This window comes from Euprymna scolopes, chromosome 22 (assembly GCF_053919585.1).
Source record: "Euprymna scolopes isolate OS-2025 chromosome 22, ASM5391958v1, whole genome shotgun sequence".
Taxonomy (NCBI): Eukaryota; Metazoa; Mollusca; class Cephalopoda; order Sepiida; family Sepiolidae; genus Euprymna; species Euprymna scolopes.
In genome coordinates, this window is record NC_136503.1 from 114,355,581 (window position 1) to 114,378,823 (window position 23,243).

At 32.1% G+C, this 23,243-nt stretch overlaps 2 protein-coding genes across 2 annotated transcripts; one reads left to right on the forward strand and one right to left on the reverse strand.

Annotated features, from left to right (window-relative positions):
- The first annotated feature begins 1,959 nt into the window (after window positions 1-1,959).
- LOC145243766 (uncharacterized) lies at window positions 1,960-2,874 on the forward strand. The gene has a single exon (XM_080106808.1). It carries the CDS (start codon window positions 1,960-1,962, stop codon window positions 2,872-2,874), a length of 915 nt encoding a protein of 304 aa, XP_079962934.1.
- Window positions 2,875-22,094: 19,220 nt separating this feature from the next.
- Window positions 22,095-23,030, reverse strand: LOC145243767 (uncharacterized). Its single transcript, XM_080106809.1, has one exon. The coding sequence runs from the start codon at window positions 23,028-23,030 to the stop codon at window positions 22,095-22,097; it is 936 nt and encodes a 311-aa protein (XP_079962935.1).
- Between the last annotated feature and the right edge of the window lie 213 nt (window positions 23,031-23,243).

Sequence of the window (23,243 nt, forward strand, 5' to 3'; positions counted from 1 at the left end):
AATAAAACGCGATTTTTCGTCTTTCAACTGATTCCAGCTTCATTTTTTTTTTTTTTTACATGGACATCACCGCTTATCAAGGCCTTGAGGCCACTCGAGGATAAGGGTTAAAGAGTGTACGGTAGAAATTGGACAATATAGTAATTGTTAGTAATGGAAATTTGGTGAATTTGTTAACTTATATGGAATGGCTCATCAAAAACTTGTCTACGTTAGACTTGAAGACAACCATATTGTAGTCAGCTGGAAAGCAGGAAAACAGAGGACAATTCCATAGGCGTGCAGTTCTAATAAAGAAGCTTTGCTCATGGAATCTACGTTTAGGTTTAGGCACAGATAAAGAGTGGGGGAAATTATTGATAGTGATTTCTGCTAGACGGGTGTTTCTTGTGAAAGTTTGGCAAGGAAGGACCATAGATTGGAGCTCAGCCGAGCACTTGCCATGAAAATAACGATAAAGCAGAAACAAACTTGCAACATCTCTTCTGTGAGAAAGAGCTTGCAGAGAAGAGAAAAGGACATCCCTTACGAGGCTATGAAGTCTATTTTGAACTCTATCAAGGCAGGATAAGTCCTTTCTAGCAGCTCCTGCCGAGATGTGGCAACAGTACTCCATCCTTGGACGTACCTGGCTCTTATATAGCTTTTTGTCATTTTTCCTTTTGCTTTGCTGTTCTTTCTTTTTGCCTTTGTGTCTTAATATTTTAGTTGTACGGTCAACTGATTTAATAACCGGTTGCTCCCCTCTGCAACACCCTCGCTCTCACGCTTTAAGCACTTAGAAATTAGAAAAAAGCATTTTTTTTTTTTTCATTTTTTTTTTTTTTTAAGTCTGAAAATTAAGTTTGTAATAAATGAGATCACCGCGAAAACAGTTTTTTTTAAAAGTGTAAGTCATGAAATTTAGACGTGGGGAGGGAGCAATCTCGTAAATGTCTGTCTTAATCTCTTAAAAGAAAAAAATGTATATTTACGTGTTAAAAAAAAACCCAAAAAAATGCGGAAAATATTTAAAAACAACAAAAAAATACATTTTGTTCGAATTTTAAATCCAAATAAATCAAATTTTAAAATCTCTAGAAAATGGTCCTTTTATAGTGTATTGCCAAAATAGAGACGCCATTCTGATTCTGTTCAGTTTTTGCGTACTTTTCAATTTTTGAGAGATTATCGAAACTGCATACTGTCAGCCATTTTTTCGTTCAAATTTAACAGAGTTTATACCAATTTTGTATTAAACTAAAAAAAAAGGGTTTGTATTACTGTACACATAGATTCGAAAAAGTTGCCAAAAAACAAATATATAACAAATAAATGTTAGCAAAGGCGAGATAAGTTACTTTTCTACTAAACTGGATATATTTTTCGTGTTTTTATTCAATGTAACATGTTTATTCAGCTCGAAAACCATACAGTGTTTACCGATGTATTGGAACATTCAAAATGGCGTCTTATTCTCTCTTTAACACGGTAAGTGTGGGAAAAGATGTTATAAATAAAAAAACGGATAAAATACTGTTAAAAACTCGCTCAATATATGTTACCGTGACATAGGTTGACATATATTCGGCGGGTTTTTAATAGTATTTTGTATAGTTTTTTTTATTTATAAAACCTTTTTCCATACTTACGGTGTTAAAGAGGGTGTGAGACGCCATCTTGAATTTTCGAATACATCGGTAAACACTGTACGTTTTTCGAGCTGAATAAATATGTTAAATTGAATAAAAACACAAAAAATATATCCAGTTTGGCAGAAAAGTAACTTATCTTGCCTTTGATGACATTTATTTGTTATATATTTGTTTTTTGACAACTTTTTCGAATCTATGTGTACAGTAATACAAACCCACTTTTTCAGCGGCTTTTTCGTAGAGGTCAAAAATAAAATAGGAACAACTTGAAAATATCACCGCTAACCGGTGTCTACGTTGGTTTTTGTGTTATTCCCAGGTCATAATGCATTTTATTTCCGAAAATGTTGTTCCAGCGTTAGAACTTTGTATTCTAAATATTTCTGTGGCAGATTTAGCCATACAAACTTGTGATACTCTTACCACGATCAGATGGTTGGCACACCATGGCCTCATCGCCAATCAACGTATTTGCGATAAATGCCAACGGCTAATGTCATTTCAAGCAAGAAGGGGAAAATATTACATGGACGGGTATTGTTGGGCTTGCTCAAAATGTTGCCGTAAAAAAAATATACGACTGGGTTCATTCTTCGACCGTTCGCATCTCAGTTTAATCCAAATAGTAGAAATATTATATTCGTGGTCGTTGGAACGATCCCAAGTCGAAGTTTCCAGACAGACTGGCATATCAACCCACACTTTGGTGGATTGGTACAATTTCATCCGCGATATTTGCGCGCGATATTTGATCGATAATCCTGTGGAGATGGGTGGACCTGATCGAACAGTGGAAATTGACGAAAGTAAATTCATGAAGAGGAAACATTACCGCGGAAAATTTAAGCCTGACCAGTGGGTTCTTGGTATGGTCGAGCGTGAAACAGATGTGACAATGATGGTGCCCGTGGACAACAGAGATGCAGCGACTATTTTTCCCGTCATTTCTCAATACGTGCGTGCAGGCACCCGTATTGTGACGAATGGATGGCGAAACTACAATGCCCTACCACGATATGAACTGGAAAATCACGGATACACCTTTGTTGCCCCTGAAGATCCCACAAACAATGTTGAAGGCAGCTGGGATCTTTGCAAGGTGAAATTCCGTGCTATGAGAGGAACTAATGATGCAAATTTCAATAGTCACCTTCAAGAATTCCTCTGGCGACGTCGTATAAAAGACAATTTTTTCGGCAACATTTTATATTGGATACGTTATTACTATGATGTTTTGTAATATATTTTAATGTAATTTTAAATAAACATTTTTTTTATTATTTGTTTCTTACTACATTACATAACATGATCATTGAAACATTTTTTTATTCGCTGTTTGATTTCTTTCTTTCTTATATTGGAAGTTTTGGTGCTTGTTTACATTGGAGATCTTTTAAACGAACGCATTTCAGGTGAAAACATTACGTACTTAAATGTAATATCGATATCAGTATAAATTCCCAAAATTAAAAAAAAAAAAAAAACAATGACCCAGCAAAAACATGATTGCAAGCAAAAATACAATTTATCCACTTATTGAGTTTTAGGCTATTATTCGGAATTTGAACCAATGGGGACCTCCAACGCACGCCAAAGATTAACCCTCCTCATATGTAACTAATCTAATTTACTATTATCATCATCATAACTTTTGTACCATTTAAAAGAAGAAACTTAGGTACTTGTGCACGTTTGCCATCGTGCTGAAATGTTATTTTGAAAGCCATCCCTTTGGCCAAGATCAAAGTGTAGTATCTGTTCCGGCAGATACTGCAAGCTATGACTAGCTAGGACTAGCTATGACTAGCAAAGACCAGATGTGGGGGCAACCCCACATGCCTGACCTTTAACCAGCTCCCATTTCCCACCTCTCGGGAGCTGGTCCCCTTTTTCCCTTCCCCCTCCCTTCACTCCTCACATTAAAAATCGGCCTTGTGCCTAATTTGCTCGGTGGGGGAGCAAATAAATACCATCTGTTCCGGCAGATGCTACTAGATATGACTAGCAAAGACCAGATTTGGGGGCAACCCGACATGCCTGACCTTTAACCAGCTCCCATTTCTCACCTCTCGGGAGCTGGTCCCCTTTTCCCCTTCCCCCTCCCTTCACTCCTCACATTAAAAATTGGCCTTGTGCCTAATTTGCTCGGTGGGGGAGCAAATAAATACCATCTGTTCTTCAGGTTCTGCTTCCATTTCTTGTTCTCTTTCGGTGGAGGAGCTGTCCTTACTGAGACAATTTTTATTTTTGTACCTTTTCTCCACGTTAAAAAACGACCCTGGTGTCTAACTCTGTCCCGTGGGGAGGCATTGTAAATAGGTACATTACATAACATGATCATTGAAACATTTTTTTATCCGCTGTTTGATTTCTTTCTTTCTTATATTGGAAGTTTTGGTGCTTGTTTACATTGGAGATCTTTTAAACGAACGCATTTTAGGTGAAAACATTACGTACTTAAATGTAATATCGATATATAAATGTAATATCGATGTATAAATTCCCAAAATTAAAAAAAAAAAAAAAAAATCATTGCAAGCAAAAATAGAATTTATTCACTTACTGAGTTTTAGGTTATTGGAGATTTGGGTTTGTATTACTGTACACATAGATTCGAAAAAGTTGTCAAAAAACAAATATATAACAAATAAATGTTATCAAAGGCAAGATAAATTACTTTTCTACCAAACTGGATATAATTTTCGTGTTTTTATTCATTTAACATGTTTATTCAGCTCGAAAAGCATACAGTGTTTACCGATATATTGGAAAATTCAAAATGGCGGCCGACTCTCTCTTTAACACGGTAAGTTCGGGAAAAGGTGTTATAAATAATAAACTAGACAAAATACTATTAAAAAACCACCGAATATATGTCAAGTTATGTCACGGTAACATATATTGAGCAAATTGCTAACAGTATTTTGTCTAGGTTATTATTTATTACACCTTTTTCCGAACTTACCGTGTTAAAGAGAGAGTCGGCCGCCATTTTAAATTTTCCAATACATCGGTAAACACTGTATGGTTTTCGAGCTGAATAAACATGTTAAATTGAATAAAAACACGAAAATTATATCCAGTTTGGTAGAAAAGTAATTAATCTTGCCTTTGATAACATTTATTTGTCATATATTTGTTTTTTGACAACTTTTTCGAATCTATGTGTACAGTAATACAAACCCTGAATAAAATATAAAAATCTCGTAATTTCTCCGTTAAAAGTGGGTTGTTTATTTTCTTTATGGATTATACTTCCAAAATAAACTATTAAAGTTGTTTTAAAAGTAATAGAAATATTTATTTTTTTTTAAACAGTAATGAATTTTCCGAACTCAATATTTTTCAATTTTTAAACTTTAAAAATCTATCAAAATTTTTCTATTGATTCTTTTTTTACAATATTTTCAGGGTCAATGTGAAATTTTATGCTCTTTCCAATAAACCGAATATAATATTTTAGACAAACGTTTTTTTTTTTTAATTCACGCCCCCCCCCCCAATTTTTAAGTGTCTATTAAAAAGTAAATAATTAATTTACTCACCGAAAAGTAAATAATTAATTTACTCACAAATTGAAGAGAAAAGGTCAATAAATAATATATTCAAATTTAAAACAAAAAAAAAACGTAGTGTTTTTTAGAATTTTACCTGTAAAGTTTGAAGTTTAAAACCTTTTTTTTTTTAAACCACGTTATTTGTTTTTTCTTTTCTTTTTTTTTATGAAACCTTGGTCCTTGCTCCTTTAATTGAAAAAAAATTAGGGCTTGAATTACATTTTTGGAGGAGTTATAAGCTTGGAAAGACAGGGGGTCGAATAATTCACGCCTTCCATTTTGAAATGTCTATTAAAAAGTAAATAATTAATTTATGTACCAAAGTCTTGTATATCACAAATTGAAGAGAAAAGGTCAATAAATAATATATTCAAATTTAAAACAAAAAAAAAGTAGTGTTTTTTAGAAATTTACCTGTAAAGTCCGAAGTTTAAAACCTTTAAAAAAAAAAAAAAACACATTGTTGTTTTTTTGTTTTTTTTTTTTTTTAATGAAACCTTGGTCTTTGCTCCTTTAATTGAAAAAATAAATTAGGGCTTGAATTACATTTTTCGAGGAGTTATAAGCTTGGAAAGATGGGGTGGAATTATTAACTATTTTCACGAAATTTCTGACACACCTACCAACGCACGCCACAGATTTAGCATCCCCCATATGTAACACGATGTAACTGTAGTCTAATTTAATATTATCATCATAACTTTTGTACCACTGAAAAGAAAACGCTTTATATAAACGAATAATTTCTTTTTAATCTTTAGCGTAGGAAAATATTGAAAATGCGAGACTAAATTCGTGTTTACATTATTGACGCCTTAAAACAACGTTCCTATGTAGTGAAGTGATTATTTTGAAAGCGTAAATGTTTTAAAAATATAGCAAAAATCAATTAATGGTCAGATTTTCATGAAATTTTCGATACTTATTCATTTTTAAATGAACTTATATTTTAAAAGCAATTTTCGTTAAATAGAGGAAATATTTTTAGTTGTGCCTACCTCTATATTTCATGTTACTAAAACTAAAAATTAATTTTCTTTGATAAAAATTGAAACATTTTATGAAGCTGAATAACATTTGTTATGGTATATATATATATATATATATATATATATATATATATATATATAAAACCATTATTAATTTTACTTGAAGTTGTAAATAAAAAACGAACAATATTGATTTTATGTCGAAAAGTTGTGATAATTAGATCACAGTAACACCGTGTTAGAGGTTATAGCTGTAGCGTGCGCTGGAGGTCCCTAGTAACCTATTGTCCTAAGGGAGGTAACTATTCCACTAAAATAGTAAAAACTCATTTTTTTTTTATTACTTAAATATTTGGTACTTGTACAGTTTAGTCAAGACATAAAAAAAAATGAAAATATCGAAAAAAGATTATATTTCACGTATTCGTTATGAAACAAAGTTCTCCGAAAAAAAATTTCACTTAATTTCATCAAGTAGGTTTTTTTTTACAGTGAAAAAACAATTTGTTATGATACCGAGCAAAAGGTTCGATTTTCAGGAAGAAAAGCTAGAATTAAATATGGGAAGGGAGTGTCGGCACTTTACATTGAGATATCTCCCCGTGGCATGTTGTTCCGCTTCAGCAAATTTCACAATGTCTGACTTCAACGCGCTCTCATAAGAACATGTTTTTCCGCTGTAAAAAAAAAAACTACTTGATCAAATTAAATGAATTTTTTTTTTTCGGGGATCTTCAGTCCAAAACAGATGCGTACAATATAACCTTTTTTCGATATTTTCGTTTTTTAATCTCTTGACTAAACTGTACAAGTGTCGAATATTTTGTTTAAGAAAATTAGGTGCTTCTACACTATTGGGACGAAATTTCGGAAATTGTGATATTGAATTTCACATGAAAACAATGGTATCTATGTATTCCTTGTATTTTTAAGATGATTATATAAAAAAAATTATGAAAATCGATAAGGTAGAAAATTATTAAAGAAAATAAAAATAGAATTTGGGTGAAAACGATCGTAAGACGCATGGGAATTCAAAAGGGAGGTAATTTTCCGTTTTGATTCAAACAAGATGGCGACAATTTTTCACCTACCACGATTAGATTAAAATTGTTGTTCTTTATTTTTATTAATTCAGTAATATTCAGGTAATTTTGACTGCATAATTTCGAAGCTACATTGTAACTTATTATTATCAAATTCTTAGCCTTTTGGCCAAGATCAAAATGTAGTATCTGTTCCTCAGATGCGGCACTTCCATTTCTCGTTCTCTTTCAGTGGAGGAGAAATCCTTTACGACTGAGACAATTTTTATTTTTGTACCTTTTCTCCACGTTAAAAAACGACCCTGGTGTCTAACTCTGTCCCGTGGGGAAGCATTGTAAATAGGTACATTGTAACTTATTAGAATTGACAAAAAAAATCAGTTGAAACCATTGTTTTTATCTGAAAATTCCATTTATCGACTACAAAATATTGTCCCAATAGTGTAGAAGTGCCGAAATGTACAATATCGTCGCATTCCACTTTTTTTTTTTTTGTTTGTTTATTTTGTTGTCAAAGTTATAAAACTTTGTTATATTAAATGAAGTAGTTGAAAAAAGGTAAATGTAAATGTAACTATCGGAATACCCTGGCTAAATCACAGTAAAAAAACTTGTTCGCGTCCATCAAACTTCAACACCGAAAACGAACTTTATTTATTTATTTATTTATTTTTAATTTTTGCTGCACTTGTTTTTTTTATTCATTTTAGTTCAGGTACGCATTTACCAGAAAAGATGCATTTAGAAATTTTATGTAAGAGTCAGATTTCCTGGATAAAATATAACAAATATTGAAAGAATGCAAAACGAATGCATAACTTCTAGAAACATGCATGAATGCTTAAGAAGATTAGAGTATGTAACAGATTAGCATATGAAATGGTTGGTTATTTTACTATAATGTCTGAAGTTGGAGAGGGGGGAAAAACATTTTATTATATAGATATTTTCTATATAAATAAAAAAGATATGCGTGTGTGTCTGTGAAAATATCTAACTGCTAAACTCTTAAACTACTGGTCACATAAAACTGAAATTAACAAAAAATAGTAATCATACACCAAGGATGGTTTTAATGAATGAAATCTTTGTTTGGATTAATAAATAACACGTACAGAAATATATCGGCAAGTTGAAATGCAAAATGGTTATTTCAACTTTTTGACATATTTCTATTACTTTTGTGCATGCGCAAATTCATTCATAATTTGAAGTGGTTTAATATTAAATCTTATCTGTCAATAGCTCAAATGGTAGGGAATGTGGTTGGAGTGCTAAATGTTTTGGTTTCAATTTTAGTTGATGGCACCCAAGTCATTTTTTTTTTTAAGTTTTGAAATCAATATTAGGTACAATATAATATTCAATAGAGAATTATCATGAAATCTGCATGAATTAAAATATATATAAGTGTACTTGAAGGCCGAGCAACCCTTATTAGTCACAAAAATAATACTTGTGTAAATATCAAAATTTAACAAGAACAAACAAAATAATAGCAAAAAGAAAAACATTACTTGATTAGTTATTTTAAGTTAGTTTTATATTTAATTTGATGAAATGAAAAACTCTTTAAGTGTTCAGTTGGATGATTATTATTATTATGCATATTATGGAGTGTACAATATAATTGTTTTGGTAATAAGGAACTTTTTACAAGTAAAATAATTTTTTATTATTATATTTTCACTCCAGATAAGGCACAGTGCCACTTTGATGTAGGGGCTACTAACAAGGACTTAAATTGCAAGGATACTATGTAGGGAGTTGAGCAGCAACATGTCTCTTCACATTACACTTGAACTTCTGCATGTCAGTATGGTTGGCGAAGCAGAAACCCGGAAGGGAATTCCAAAGTCTGGAAGATCTGGAGAAGCAACTATTAGAGTAGAAGGCTTTTGAATATCTAGGGATCTCTACTGTGTAGGGGTGGGATTTTGCTGCCTGTCGGGTTTATCGGGGGTATTCATGCCAAGGGTGTACGAGGGTTTGCAGTTCGTCAGAGTATCCACCATTAAAATACTTGTAAAACAGGCAGAAGGGTGCAACATTTCGTTGATGGGACAGAGGTTGAAGCTTAGATGACAGTTCAGGACTTATCTCTTTTGAACCCAGTCCAGGAATGAGAGACTAGCAGAAGATGCACCAACTCAAATGTGACAACAATACTCTATACATGGGCAAATGGTAGCCTTATAGAGGTACAGGATACTTTAGCTGTAATAATTTTCCAGCACAGTAGAGAGAGCCCACCTTCTTCGCAGCAGCCTTGGCAATGCTCTCAATGTATCTGATTCAACTGTGTTCCCTGTGAACATGAGTTGGTACATGAGTCTGACCAATGTACTTTCAGGTAATGTATCTTAGGCCATAGCTATTGGTGGTTGTTATAATTTACTTTTAGTGTCAGAAATTATTTAAGAAAATTAAGTTAGAAATTACGCCTGTATTATTAATGATTATGTTGTAATGCTCAATTTATTTTAAAATGTATCAAACTACATTAATTTTTAGGTAAGTTTGATTGAAGAACTAGAACTAACTTGCTACTAAGAAAACTATTTGGAAAAATCATAATGAGCAAGAAAAGTATTTTTTTTATTTCACTTTCGACCATCCATAGATATTGAAAATTCCATCCACAGTGCTCATTTTAATGTACAAACAAAACCCCCACTAAAAAGAAAATGGATTTTCTTCATTTATTTTACAAGGTAAAGATGAGTATTTTACCAGTTTGATAATGTAATCTTTGAATAAACTATTTGACTTTAAAACAACTTCCTATGAATATAACTTTATTTTAGGGAGATTTAAAAACAATAAATGAAAGCACTTTAACTCGTATGCAATTATTTAAAGTATGCCGAAAACGTTGACATTAAGATTTTATGGTTGGTTTTGGAGGCCTCTATTTTTTTTTTGCCTACCTAGGTAAGTTTTTTGGAGGAGGGGGGGGGGGGCTTGTTTTAAATTATTTTAAGGTTTTTTATTTCAATCAAAAAGTTAGGTAAAATGTTACATTAGAATCTCTAAACAGAAGGCTGTCATTAGTTTGATGATTGTTTTTTTTTTTTCTTCTTTTTGTACTTTTGAAAAGTAACTTCTCTTTTCAAGCCAGTAAAAAAGTAAATTTTATTACACAAGAACCCAGGTTTGCCCAGCTGGGGAAATTTGTGTCCTTGTACCGGAAAAATATCCAGTAAATAAAACCTTGTTTAGTAAATCGTGATTTTTTTTTTTTTTTTTTTTTTATGTTTGCATTTCCATACACCAAACATGGATATAAATATCACTAAAATATCTGCTGGGTCATAAGCTTCATTTCGGTACCTAATTTGCCTGGGTGGGTTGCCTGTAGGCTGAGATAAACCGCGTCACACACAAACACATACACACAGTAAATCGATTTTACTAAGGGCGATAATAACTTCCGGTGAATACCAGAAAAATATGCAGTTAATAAAACGTTGTTTAGTAAATCGTTATTTTTTTTTTTTTTTTTTTTTTTTTTTTTTTTGGAATCTCCATAAACCAAACATGTATATAAATATCACTAAAATATCCACTGGGTCATAAGCTTCATTTCGATACCTAACTTGTCTGGGTGGGTTGCCTTTAGGCTGAGATAAACTGCGTCACACACACACGCACACAGACAGACAGTAGGAAAATTTATAAGATTTAGAAAAGGTTTATTATTTTTTGAAAATCGAGTTACCAGAAAAAAAAAGATGTCTTTGGCAAATTCAGGAAAAGGGTTTTTAGATGTTAATATACTTAAAAACATGTACACACACACACACACACACACACACACACACACACACACAAATATCAAGGTACATTGAAAAATTTGCTTGTCATTTATTTGTTGCCTTTTTTTTACTATTATCTATTGTAAAGAAACACTCACCTTTTTTCAGATATAAATCAATTTAAAATATATTCAACACAACAAGACAATTTTTTACTGCTATCTATTGTAAAAAAAAAAAGAACAGTAAAATCAAGCAAATTTTTAAAGAAATTGTCTCGTTTGTACATTTTCTATTTAATAAATCAAAACTCAAATGAATTGTCGATTATCATATCGCAAATGTTTGACATTTTATAAAACAAATTAAACCAATACAGAATATTGTTAAAGAAACCGTCTAATTTCTACATTTTCTATATCATTTTTAGTTTAAGACTAGCAGGGGGGCCCAACGTTGCCTGGGATTGAATGATGATCAACAAATATTTCACACTCCTATATAATTATTATCATCGAAATCCGTGAAATCTCCTGGGAGGTAGCTTCACATGCCTCCATGTAGTAACTTACTCCAAAATATATGTTATTCTACATTGCACTCTGGAGTACCTACTGTTTATTTTATAAAATTATTTTGTATAAACTTTTTTTCAGTTAATGAGAAAAAAACAAACATTAAGAAATTTATGTGCAGGGTTTGAACCTACGTAAATGTTGTCACATTCAAACCATGTGAGTGGACAATGAACAAACACTATAAAATCAGTCAATCAAGTATTTGCAAATTTCTTGCTTGAACGATTGCCACACAGAATTTCATCGCTTGATCCCACACCCCTCGAATTCCAGTAAGTAAAAATTACCGGACCAAGTAAAAACTAGATACCCTGTAGCAGACGACACCGCCTGGTGGTGACAAGCGCACATTTCAACTAACACCGGTGATTCGACCTTGACATTGGCACAAGCACATGGCGTCAGTTGTTTGTAAACACGTCAAATATCAAACATGCTCGAATATTCGCTAGCAATTTTCTTTTTTTAAAATATATTTACAAAACTTTCGAAGATTTAAAAGAAAAAATATATATTTACAAAACATTTTTTTTAAAGTAAGTAACAAAACGAACGTATTTAAATAAAAGATATTTAAATAAATGGGTGTCTTTCTGTTTCAGGTTTTTGCGACCAAGATTTTTTAAATTTCGATTGTTTATACTTGTGATTTTATTATGCATAAAAATTGCCTCGGCCTAGAAGGATTTCTCCTTGACTGACCACATAGATCACACTTTAAATAAATATTGAATTGTATTAAAAACGTACACAGAAAAAAAAAATGGCTAAAACAAAAATAAATGAATAAATAAATAAATAATAAGGTGTTAAAGAATGAACCATTTTTTAATAAGTTTTATTCAAACAGTCTTTATTTGAACTTAATGGACTGTTTTTTTTTTGTTTTTTTTTGTATTTATTAACTATTAACTGTTTTATTAACTGTTTTATTCTTTTTATCAAACAAAAATAGAACTTTTATAATAAAATATATTTTATGGACTGTTTTTCAAACATTGGAATTTTTAAATTAAAGTTTTATTTTAAAAAAAAAAAAGACGAGGTGTTTTTTCTTTTCGAGATATTTTTTTTTTCACCGCTTTGAAATTTTATTCAACAATGAAATGATAAAAAAAACTTTTCGTTAAATATATTTAAAAAAAATTATTATAAAATATCTATAAAGTCTATTTTTATGTCTAAAAAGTTTGTTGAAAGTTCAAATAAAGTTTATAATTTAATTGAAAAAAAAAAACACCTCGTCTTTTTTTTTTTTAAATAAAACTAACTTTAATTTTTAAATTTCGATGTTTGAAAAACAGTCCATAATATATGTCATTATAAAAGTTCTATTTTTGTTTGATAAAAAGAATAAAACAGTTATTAAAAAGTTCTGTAAATATATTAAACACGCACTCAGAAAGACACCCATTTATTGAAATATCTTTTATTTAAAAAAAAATATTCGTCAAAATTTAATATTTAAAAATATTATGTACTCTTTGGGCGTTGAGTTCCATGGCGACTAGCATAAAAAACATGCGTCGCTCCCTTCCTGACGCAAGCGCACATAATATTTTTTATTTACTGACGTTGTCATAGTAACTAAACGATTATTTGTCACATTATTTATTTTGAAAAAAGTTTTACTCTTTATGAATATTAAAAGAAAAAAGTTACTAAACATTTATTAATGTCTCACTTTTACAGACATTTGTTTTTAAATTTCTTTTTAAATGACGACTTTTATCAACGTTTTCTTTTTAAATAGCATTCGCCGATGGATATGCTGACATTTGTTTTTTTTTAATTTCTTTTTAAATGACGACTTTTTATCGACTTTTTTTTAATAGCATTTGCGGATGAGTAAAAAACGAAAAAATAACTAAACCATTTACTGACAATTTCTCGGTATCTTGACTTTGATAACATTTATTTGTTAAAAATATTTGTAAAAGTGAGAAATTATCAGTAAATGGTTTAGTTATTTTTCGTTTTTTACCAATCCGCAAATGCTATTAAGAAAAAGAAAGTTGATAAAAAGTCGTCATTTAAAAAGAAATTAAAACAAATGTCATGTGCAAGCCTTTTCTAGTCTCACACAAAAACATGCGTTCACATTTCAAGCTATATTACTTGTCATATACATACGCGCACACGTCCACACGCGTACATATATTCACGTTCGCGTACATACACTCACATTTATGTGTATACACAGACATGCTAACACACACAGATGGACGACGTCACTTCCCCTTTCAAAGGAAATCCACACATGCGCAAAAGACACACCGGAAATACCTATAAAAGGAAGAGACAAGCTGTTTCCAGCCCTTTTCAGACCAGCCTCCTAGCTGGACGGTCTACGGACCGACATTGTGCCTTTCGGCATGCGCGCGCACATGCGTGCCTCACACCACTTGCTACTATGTGGGACAAAAAGCTAACAGACCGTACGTACACTTCATACGCTTTCTATCTCCATAACCTGGATTGACTTTCTCACTCTATCTCCCCTTCGTCTTGGTCCATCAACACAGACATGTGCGCGACTCTCTACTGAGCTTAACCCTCTCTTTCTACAGGCCGGCTTGCCACTTCGCGTTTCTCTATTGCATTCCCCTTTCCTTCCACATGCATCCACATTCAGTCAACGGCTGAATGAACACGTGTACACCCAAGACTTTCATTTCTCAACAGAAAATAAACGACATGTTTATTTTATTCCAGCATTTGAGTTCTTTGTTTCCTTCATTCAATTCGTTTCATTATTTTTTCTTGTAGCGAGTTAGGATATTTCTATCCTAGTCTTCTACAGTCAGCATACCCATCCGCAAATGCTATTAAAAAAAAAAAAAAATTCGATAAAAGTCGTCATTTAAAAAGAAATTTAAAAACAAATGTCTGTAAAAGTGAGACATTATTAATAAATGTTTAATAATTTTTCTTTTAATATTCATAAAGAATCAAACTTTTTTTCAAAATAAATAAATAATGTGACAGATAATCGTTTAGTTTCTACAACAAAATCAGTAAATAAAAAAGTGTTACATGCGCTTGCGTCAAGAAGGGAGCGACGCATATTTTTTATGCTGCCAGCCATGGAACTCAACACCCAAGGAATACCAAATATTATTTTAAATATATATTAATTGTCGCTGAAGTTAATGTTTTAAAGAATAATTAAATAAATATTGAATTGTCTTAAAAACGCACACAGAAAAAAAAAACCCAAAAAACACAGTACATAAAAAATCAATCTTCGTTGAAAAAATCCGAAACAGAAAGACACCCATTTATTTAAATATCTTTTATTTAAATACGTTCGTTTTGTTACTTACTTAAAAAAAAAAATTTTTGTATATATATATATATATATTTTTTAAATCTTCAAAAGTTTTGTAAATATATTTTAAAAAAAAAATTGTTGGCGAATATTCGAGCATGTTTGCTATTTGACGTGTTTACAAACAACCGACGCCATGTGCTTGTGCCAATGTCAAGGTCGAATCACCGGTGTTAGTTGAAATGTGCGCTTGTCACCGCCAGGCGGCGGCGTCTGCTACAGGATATCTATTCTTTACTTGGTCCAAATTACCACACATTCCCATAGAAAAAAAAAAACAGAAAAAGTCTTTTACAGGATGTGAGATAGGAGAAAAGAGAAGGGAATTCATAATTTTTTAGTCACAGTTTTTAAGGTTTTGTCTGAGAACTTCACGAGAAATTTTTGGTTCCTTTTAGACCCCTAGTAAACTGGGTCTACCTGGACGCCTTGACCTGCAAATTCATCTTCAGGATCTACTAGATACACACAATCAAAGTTGAACCAGTCATTACACTGATCACAGGCCACCATTGGTCTTAAATCCTCAGACTTATTACATGCAGGGCAAATCCAGATTCTGACACTCATCAGGTTGGGAAGATCGAGTTTGGTCCGGTACATCCTCTGGTTCATCAAGAAGATGCACCTTCCGAAAGTGAATTAATCTTGAGAGGAAGCAAATGATTGATTGAATAGATCAATATAGATCCATTTCCTTTTCTCACCCCCGCACCAATTCATCTTTTCCTTTAATTAATTCAAGGAGTTCGCATATAGACCAAAAAGGTCTAGTTTAACTATATCACCCCTTTTGATGGTGTTATGAAATCAAGGGTCCGATAAGTTCTTTCTCTAAGGCTCAACAGGTAATCTTCATGCCACATCTTTTTAAACTTTTCTAAATTTTCTTTATGAAGATGTAGTGTCCTCTTTAAATCGATCCGTTAGTCTCAGATCTTCATTTTCCAACCTTATTATTATACCTTGATCCAGATTTGGATTCATTAAAGAGATGAGAGTAAGACAATGTATATCATTAGAGCTTCTATAAGTCACGGGCGACTATTAATGGCATGCTGGATATCAGATATTGTGGTTAATAGACCAAAATAGTCAACCTTTCCCTTTCCTATAGTCTTATCTAGACAGAATTTAATTGTCTTAATTGTTCTTTCCCAAGTACCTTCATATTAAGCTGAATAAAGCGGAATGGTACAATGTTTATGGTGATAAGAACCAAACTTCTTGAACTCATCAGTGATCAGCCTCTTATCCATTATTTTGGCTGCAGAAACGAAGGTCCAGAGTAAAGGTGAAAGGAGATTCCATTCACATTTGTAAAACGAATAAAAGTCTGTATGAACGAAGACACACTCATATCAGGGATTAGTTCTATGTGAACAGCTCTGATAGCCATGCAGGTAAAGATGAGGATATACATTTTATAGTCCTTCATTTCTCCCTTAACCCATATGTGACTGGTGTATTCCACACAGGTATGAAGATACCGCCTCACCAAATTCACCCAAGGGCTAGGAAGATCTGGCTTGTAGTATCCAATATCCTGCTAGCTGTATTTCATTTCAGGTTGTGGCCAAGTTTAAATGTTGGTTTCTTTGATAGTTATCTTTTATGATTAAATTTGTTCTATGGTGATTTTACCCAAAAGAATCAGATTCTGAACCTCATATGGCATTTTGATCCACCTATTCTTCCTCCCGAATGAATAATATTGGAAGGATCTAAGAAAAGGTTTAAGTTTTTCACCAGGTTTGGTTGACTCGTCTTCAGGATCCAACAAGAAATCTAATTCCAATACAAAGGATTCCATTTACATTAATTTTATCAAATAAATTTTTACCAGAATTGTCCTCATTCCTCTTCAACATTTTGTTGGCAAACTTAAAAACCAAAGTCGTAACTTTAATTAATCTGCCGAAGGTGGAGAATCTTACCACAGAGACAACAGGGGGACTTCCATCTTCATTTCTCATAAATTTACTAAGGGATGAATGCATTCTTTCTGTTCTTTTGAGAGGCAACCCAATTCGACCCTGTTCCACTGAATCTCTTCTCACTTTATCCGTGTAGGGTCTTCATATCAATAAGACAGGTTATCATTAAATTTTTTAAAGGTTAGTCCTCTTGTGATGTAGTCGACTGGGTTCTCCTTAGTTGGCACATATTGGAAACTGAACTCCAACCTCAACTCCAACCTGCTCATTACAGACATTTGAGTTATATCTCACAGCTTGTTGCATGCAAAGATGTTTTTTGTACTTATCAATTTGGCCAGTATCCAAGCCAGTTCCCCTTGAGCGTCTGTAAGTACATATACTTTTTCTATCGGGAAGTTCCTTAAGGTTTTCCTTATAGAGGGAAAACATTTCAACGCCAGGAATACGTATAAAAGCTCCAAAGTGGGGAGGGATTTACCCTGTAAAAGCACTACTTTGGCTTTAGCAAACACAAGCGCAGACTACCTATCTTGCATGCCATATGAAAAGCCGTATGCAATTTTGGAGCAACTTTCAGTATAGGTCCATGAAAAATCCAGATGTAATTTTTAAAGTTTTATGGAGTTACTGTTATTTCCTCTATAATTCCTTTATCTTTTTGTTGTCTAAAGATGTCCAAGTATTGATCATAGAGACCTTTCTTTTCCAGATCCTTAACTCTTTCTAGGATTCTATGAGTGGCATTGTGGTTAGAAGGCACAGACTCCACTTTGTCTTCATACCATGGCAGTTGTACATGGTATCGGCCATTTCTGAACTTCTTTATTTTTTTCCATACTAAACATTCTTTCTAATCCTCTCTGGACATTTCCTTCCTCAAACCAAGCTTTCAAGAGGTCTGGGTATCTCTCTTCCGGATACAGTACAATACTAATTTTGTACTCTGAAAGTGGAGGCGTTTTCGTCAACAAGAAAGTATAATTAATCTTCGCACTTCCCTTTCCTTTGTGTATTGTTTTCAGCTGATTTTCATACATGAAATTTTTGTGAAATATTAAACAGCTCTTCTGTTTGGTTAATGTCGGCATGTTACTTACCTTAAAACGGTTAATTAAACTGCAGAAACACCTGTTAAAAAACTATACAAGTTCTATAATTGAATATCCCCCTCAAATAAAAGAACGAAAAACATAAACCGGCAGCCCCCCCTCCCCACATCCTAAAAAAAAAAAGGTAGCTATAAAGTGGGTGCATTTCTTCATATCTTAGAAACTGTTTCCTGGAATTTTAAACGTTAATGGTAATTTTAAAGGATTTTCTCCCTCCAAAATGGTGGCCACAAAGTGGGTGCCCATTTGACGTTAAGTTATTATAGAAAATTGATCACCCACTTTGATGAAACTAACATTTCTTCACATCTTGGAAACTACTCGTTTGCCGTAATTTTAAATGTTATTTCTGTTTTCACCGCCCCCAAAAACCTTAAAGTGGTAATTTTAAAGGAATTTTCCAGGGTGGAGTGATTCTTCATATTTACCATGACTTTAGGAAAACTCGTTCATTTTTGCTAGGTAGGAAAACAGGTCCATTATTGAATAAATATCGATTAGAAATACATTTTATGACCGTTATTGAAGGAGATATGGTTTTTAAAAGAGAATACACATCCCATAATACAAAAAAAGAAAATTTTTTTACTTGTTTACTTGTTTTAAAGAAATAAAATTGATTTTTCTAAGTGTCTGTTTTCTACCTAGCTTTGTAAGTTTTTAGTCGTTCAACTTATTTTAAAGAGTTTATTTAGTTAAAAAAAAAAAAAAATAATGCCAAAAAAATGTCTTAAACAAAAAAATGTCTGACATGAGTGGATCACGTTTTAGGAGTCTCGATAATCACTCAAAAATAGAAAATTAAAGAAAATACTCAGATAGATATGGTTTTAAAACACCCCCTTCTCTAAAAGAAAATAAATTTGTATATTTTTAGGTAATGTCCAAAATCACTGCTTGAAAAAAAAAACTCAAGCTACCGGAAGTGGATACGGTTGATTATGTAACAAAACTGAACAGAAGACATGAAAAATGAAGCCATATATTTACTTTTAAAAATTAGTTTAGTTTTTAACATTTCTTGTGTTATTACGAAACAAACAAACAAAAAAGAAAACACTTCTAATATTTTATTTAGAAAAATTTATTTTGTTTTAACACTTTCTGTGTTTATGAAACAACAAAAGGCACCTCTGCAGTATGCGAACGGCGACCATCTTTTCTTGGTGCGTTGCCGTTTCATTAAACTGTCATCAGGTGGCGCTTCTCGGTCAAAAAACATTTAAATTATTAATTTGTTGTCAACCCTTTAAAGTTGCTGTAATTAAAAAAAATGTTTCGTTTAAATTATTTATTTGTTCGAAAAAAAAAAAGAAAAAAAAAAGGAAGCTATAAAAATTCAATGTTGCTTTCATCACAAAATTGTTTTATTAAAATTATATTTTCTTACGCAGACTTTTAAATTATTATTAAATAAATGTTTTTACAATTATATATTGATACATTTTTATACAATAAATGCTTTGCTTTTCAAATATTTTTCTGTTCGGAAAAAAATCGTTTGTTACTTATTTGCTGCGTTATTTGACCAAGAAGAAATTGGAGTTATCGCCCTCTGACAATAGTCGCCGTCTGCATATTGCAGAAGTGCCCCCAAATGACTTTTAAACAAACAACAAAAAAAAATCTTATATTATCAAATAATACAAGAAGTGTTTTCAGTGGTTATGTACCGCGCTATTTTTTAATAGTTTTTTTCAGGTTAAATTAAAGTTTCACGATATCTTTTTTTTTTTTTTTTAATTATAAGGTGGAAGCTACAAGATACCCTCTCCTCCCAATACTAAGAATGGCTTTCGAAATAATATTATTTTAGCGCAGTACAAAAAATTCATACTGTTTTCTTTTTTGTTTCCTAATAACACAAGAATTGTTTAAACTAAATTCTGACTAAAATATTTGCTTTCTTTGATAATACATAAGTGTTTTCTTTCTTTTTTTTTGGTTCCGTAATAAGACAAAAAGTGTTAAAACTAAAAAGTATATTTTTAAATAAATGGGTTTGTTTTACTGCACACATAGATTAAAAAAAGTTGTCACAAACGGTACTAGTGCAGAGTCAGAGAGTGATCCGGACGTAAATAATAACGTTATTATTTAAAAAGCCATTCTTAACATGGGGAGGAGATGGTGTTTTGTACCTATTCTATACTTCAACCTTACAATTGAATAAAAAAACATATCATGAAACTTTAATTAAACTTGGAAATACGATTTAAAAAATAGCGCGGATCACTCTCTGCACTAGCACCCACAAAACAAATATAGAACAAATAAATGTTATCAAAGGTAAGATAAGTTACTTTTCTACCCAACTGGATATGTTTTTAGTATTTATATTTAATGTAACATGTTTATTCAGCTCGAAAAACATGCAGTGTTTACCGATGTATTGGAAAATTCAAAATGGTAGCCGACTCTTTCCCTCGGAGATGGTAAGTTTGGGAAAAGGAGTTAGAAATAAAAAAGAAACAGTCAAAATACTGTTAAAAACCCATCGAATATATGTCAGCCTATGTCACGGTAACATATATTGAGCGAGTTTCTAACAGTATTTTGTCTGTTTTTTTTATATTCATAACTCATTTTCCCAAACTTACCGCCCCAAAGAGAGAGTCGGTAGGTGTGTCAGAAATTTTGTGAAAAATAGTGAATAATTCCACTCCGTCTTTCCAAGCTTACAACTCCTCGAAAAATGTAATTCAAGCCCTAATTATTTTTTCAATTAAAGGAGCAAGGACCAAGGTTTCATTTAAAAAAAAAACAAAAAAACAAACAACGTGGATCTTTTTTAAAAAAGGTTTTAAACTTCGGACTTTACAGGTAAATTTCTAAAAAAACACTACTTTTTTTTGTTTTAAATTTGAATATATTATTTATTGATCTTTTCTCTTCAATTTGCGATACATAACACTTTGGTGAGTAAATTAATTATTTACTTTTTAATAGACATTTCAAAATGGGAGGCGTGAATTATTCGACCCCCTGTCTTTCCAAGCTTATAACTACTCGAAAAATGTAATTCAAGCCCTAATTTTTTTTCAATTAAAGGAGCAAGGACCAAGGTTTCATTAAAAACAAAAAAAGAAACAAAAGAAAAAACAAACAACGTGGTTTAAAAAAAAAAAAAGTTTTAAACTTCGAACTTTACAGGTAAATTTCTAAAAAACACTACTTTTTTTTGTTTTAAATTTGAATATATTATTTATTGACCTTTTCTCTTCAATTTGTGATATATAAAACTTTGGTGAGTAAATTAATTATTTACTTTTTAATAGACACTTGAAAATGGGGGGGGGCGTGAATTAAAAAAAAAACGCTTGTCTAAAATATTATATTCGGTTTACTGGAAAGAGCATAAAATTTCACATTGACCCTGAAAATATTGTAAAAATAGAATCAATAGAAAATTTTGATAGATTTTTAAAGTTTAAAAATTGAAAAATATTGAGTTCGTAAAATTCATTAGTTTTTTTTTTAGATAAAAAAAATATTTCTATTACTTTTAAAACAACTTTAATAGTTTATTTTGGAAGTATAACCCATAAAGAAAATAAACAACAAACTTTTAAAAGAGAAATTACGAGTTTTTTTTATATTTTATTCGCAGTTTCGTGTTAGGGGTGTCAAAAATTCCTACAAAAATTCTGATACACCTAGAGAGTCGGCTGCCATTTTAAATTTTCCAATACATCGGTAAACACTGTATGCTTTTCGAGCTGAATAAACATGTTACATTTAATAAAAACACTAAAACATATCCAGTTAGGTAGAAAAGTAACTTATCTTGCCTTTGATAACATTTGTTATATATATATTTTTTTTTACAACTTTTTCGAATCTATGTGTACAGTAATACAAACCCAAATAAATGGTTTCATTTTTCAAGTCTTGACTACGTGATCAGGTTTATTTTTTTAAAAAAAAGTAAACAAGTAAAAGTAATTTTTTAAAAATATTGTGGGGTTACGTAGTCACATTTAAAAACTATCTCCTTTATTCAATAATGGACGAGTTTTCCGGGGACCATTTAACACTTTTTCGTACCAATTATAAAACAAACAAGTGCTCTCTGCTCTGCTTCTGCTGAGCTGCTCCGATTATAGTTTTGTAATTTAGTAAGAAACAAATAATAAAGTCAAACACTTTTTATTAAAAATCGAATTTCACTAGATTAAAAACATCATAATAATGGCGTATCCAATATAAAATGTTGCCGAAAAAATTATCTTTTATACGACGGCGCCAAAGGAATTCTTGAAGGTGACTATTGAAATTGAGATCTTTATTTCCTCTCATAGCAGTGAATTTTGCCTTCCAAAGATCCCAGCTATCTTTCACGCTGTTTGCGGAGTCTTCGGAAGCAACAAAAGTATATTCGCGATTTGTCAGTTCTTGTCGCGGTAAAGCACTATAATCCGTCCACCTATCCGTCATAATACGGGTGCCTGCACGCACGTATTGAGCAATAACAGGTAAAATAGTCGCTGCATCTGTGTTGTCCACGGGCACCATCATTGCCACATTTGTTTTACGCTCGATCATGCCAAGAACCCATTGGCCAGGTTTATATTCTCCGCGGCGATTAGTCCGTTCCATGAATTTAGTTTCATTAATTTCCACGGTTCGATCAGAACCACCCATCTCCAAAGGGTTGTCAGTTAAATATCGCGCGCAAATGTCGCGAATGAAATTGTACCAATCCCGTAAACAGCGGATCGATACGCCAGTCTGTTTGGATGCTTCGACTTGAGTCCGTTCTAACGACCACAAATATATGATTTCTAATATTTGGATTAAACTGAGATGTGAACGGTCGAAGAAAGAACCGAACCGTATGCTTTTGTTACCGTTACATTTTGAACAAGCCCAGATATAACCATCTACGACTTTTTTTCCTTTTCTCGCTTGCAAAAGCATTGGATGTCGGCATTTCTTGCAAACAAGCTTATTGGCGATTAAGCCATGCTGAGCCAACCATCTGATAGTAGTAATATTATCGCAAGTTTGTAGAGCTAAGTCTTTCATAGAAATATTTAGAATACAAAGTTCTAAGGCTGGGACGACATTTTCGGAAATATATCTCATGATGTTAACACATAAGTCCACACACAAAAGTCCGTTAAGACACCGGTTACCGGTGACAATTCAAATTTGTTCCGGATTTACTTTTTACCGCGACTAAAAAGCTTGAAATTAAACTACTCTCCCTCGAATCTCTTTTAGGGTTTAGTTTAAAGTTAAATATTTCTACATTATATCTATGCGCCCCCGGGGTTGTTTTACAATTTACAGAGGTAC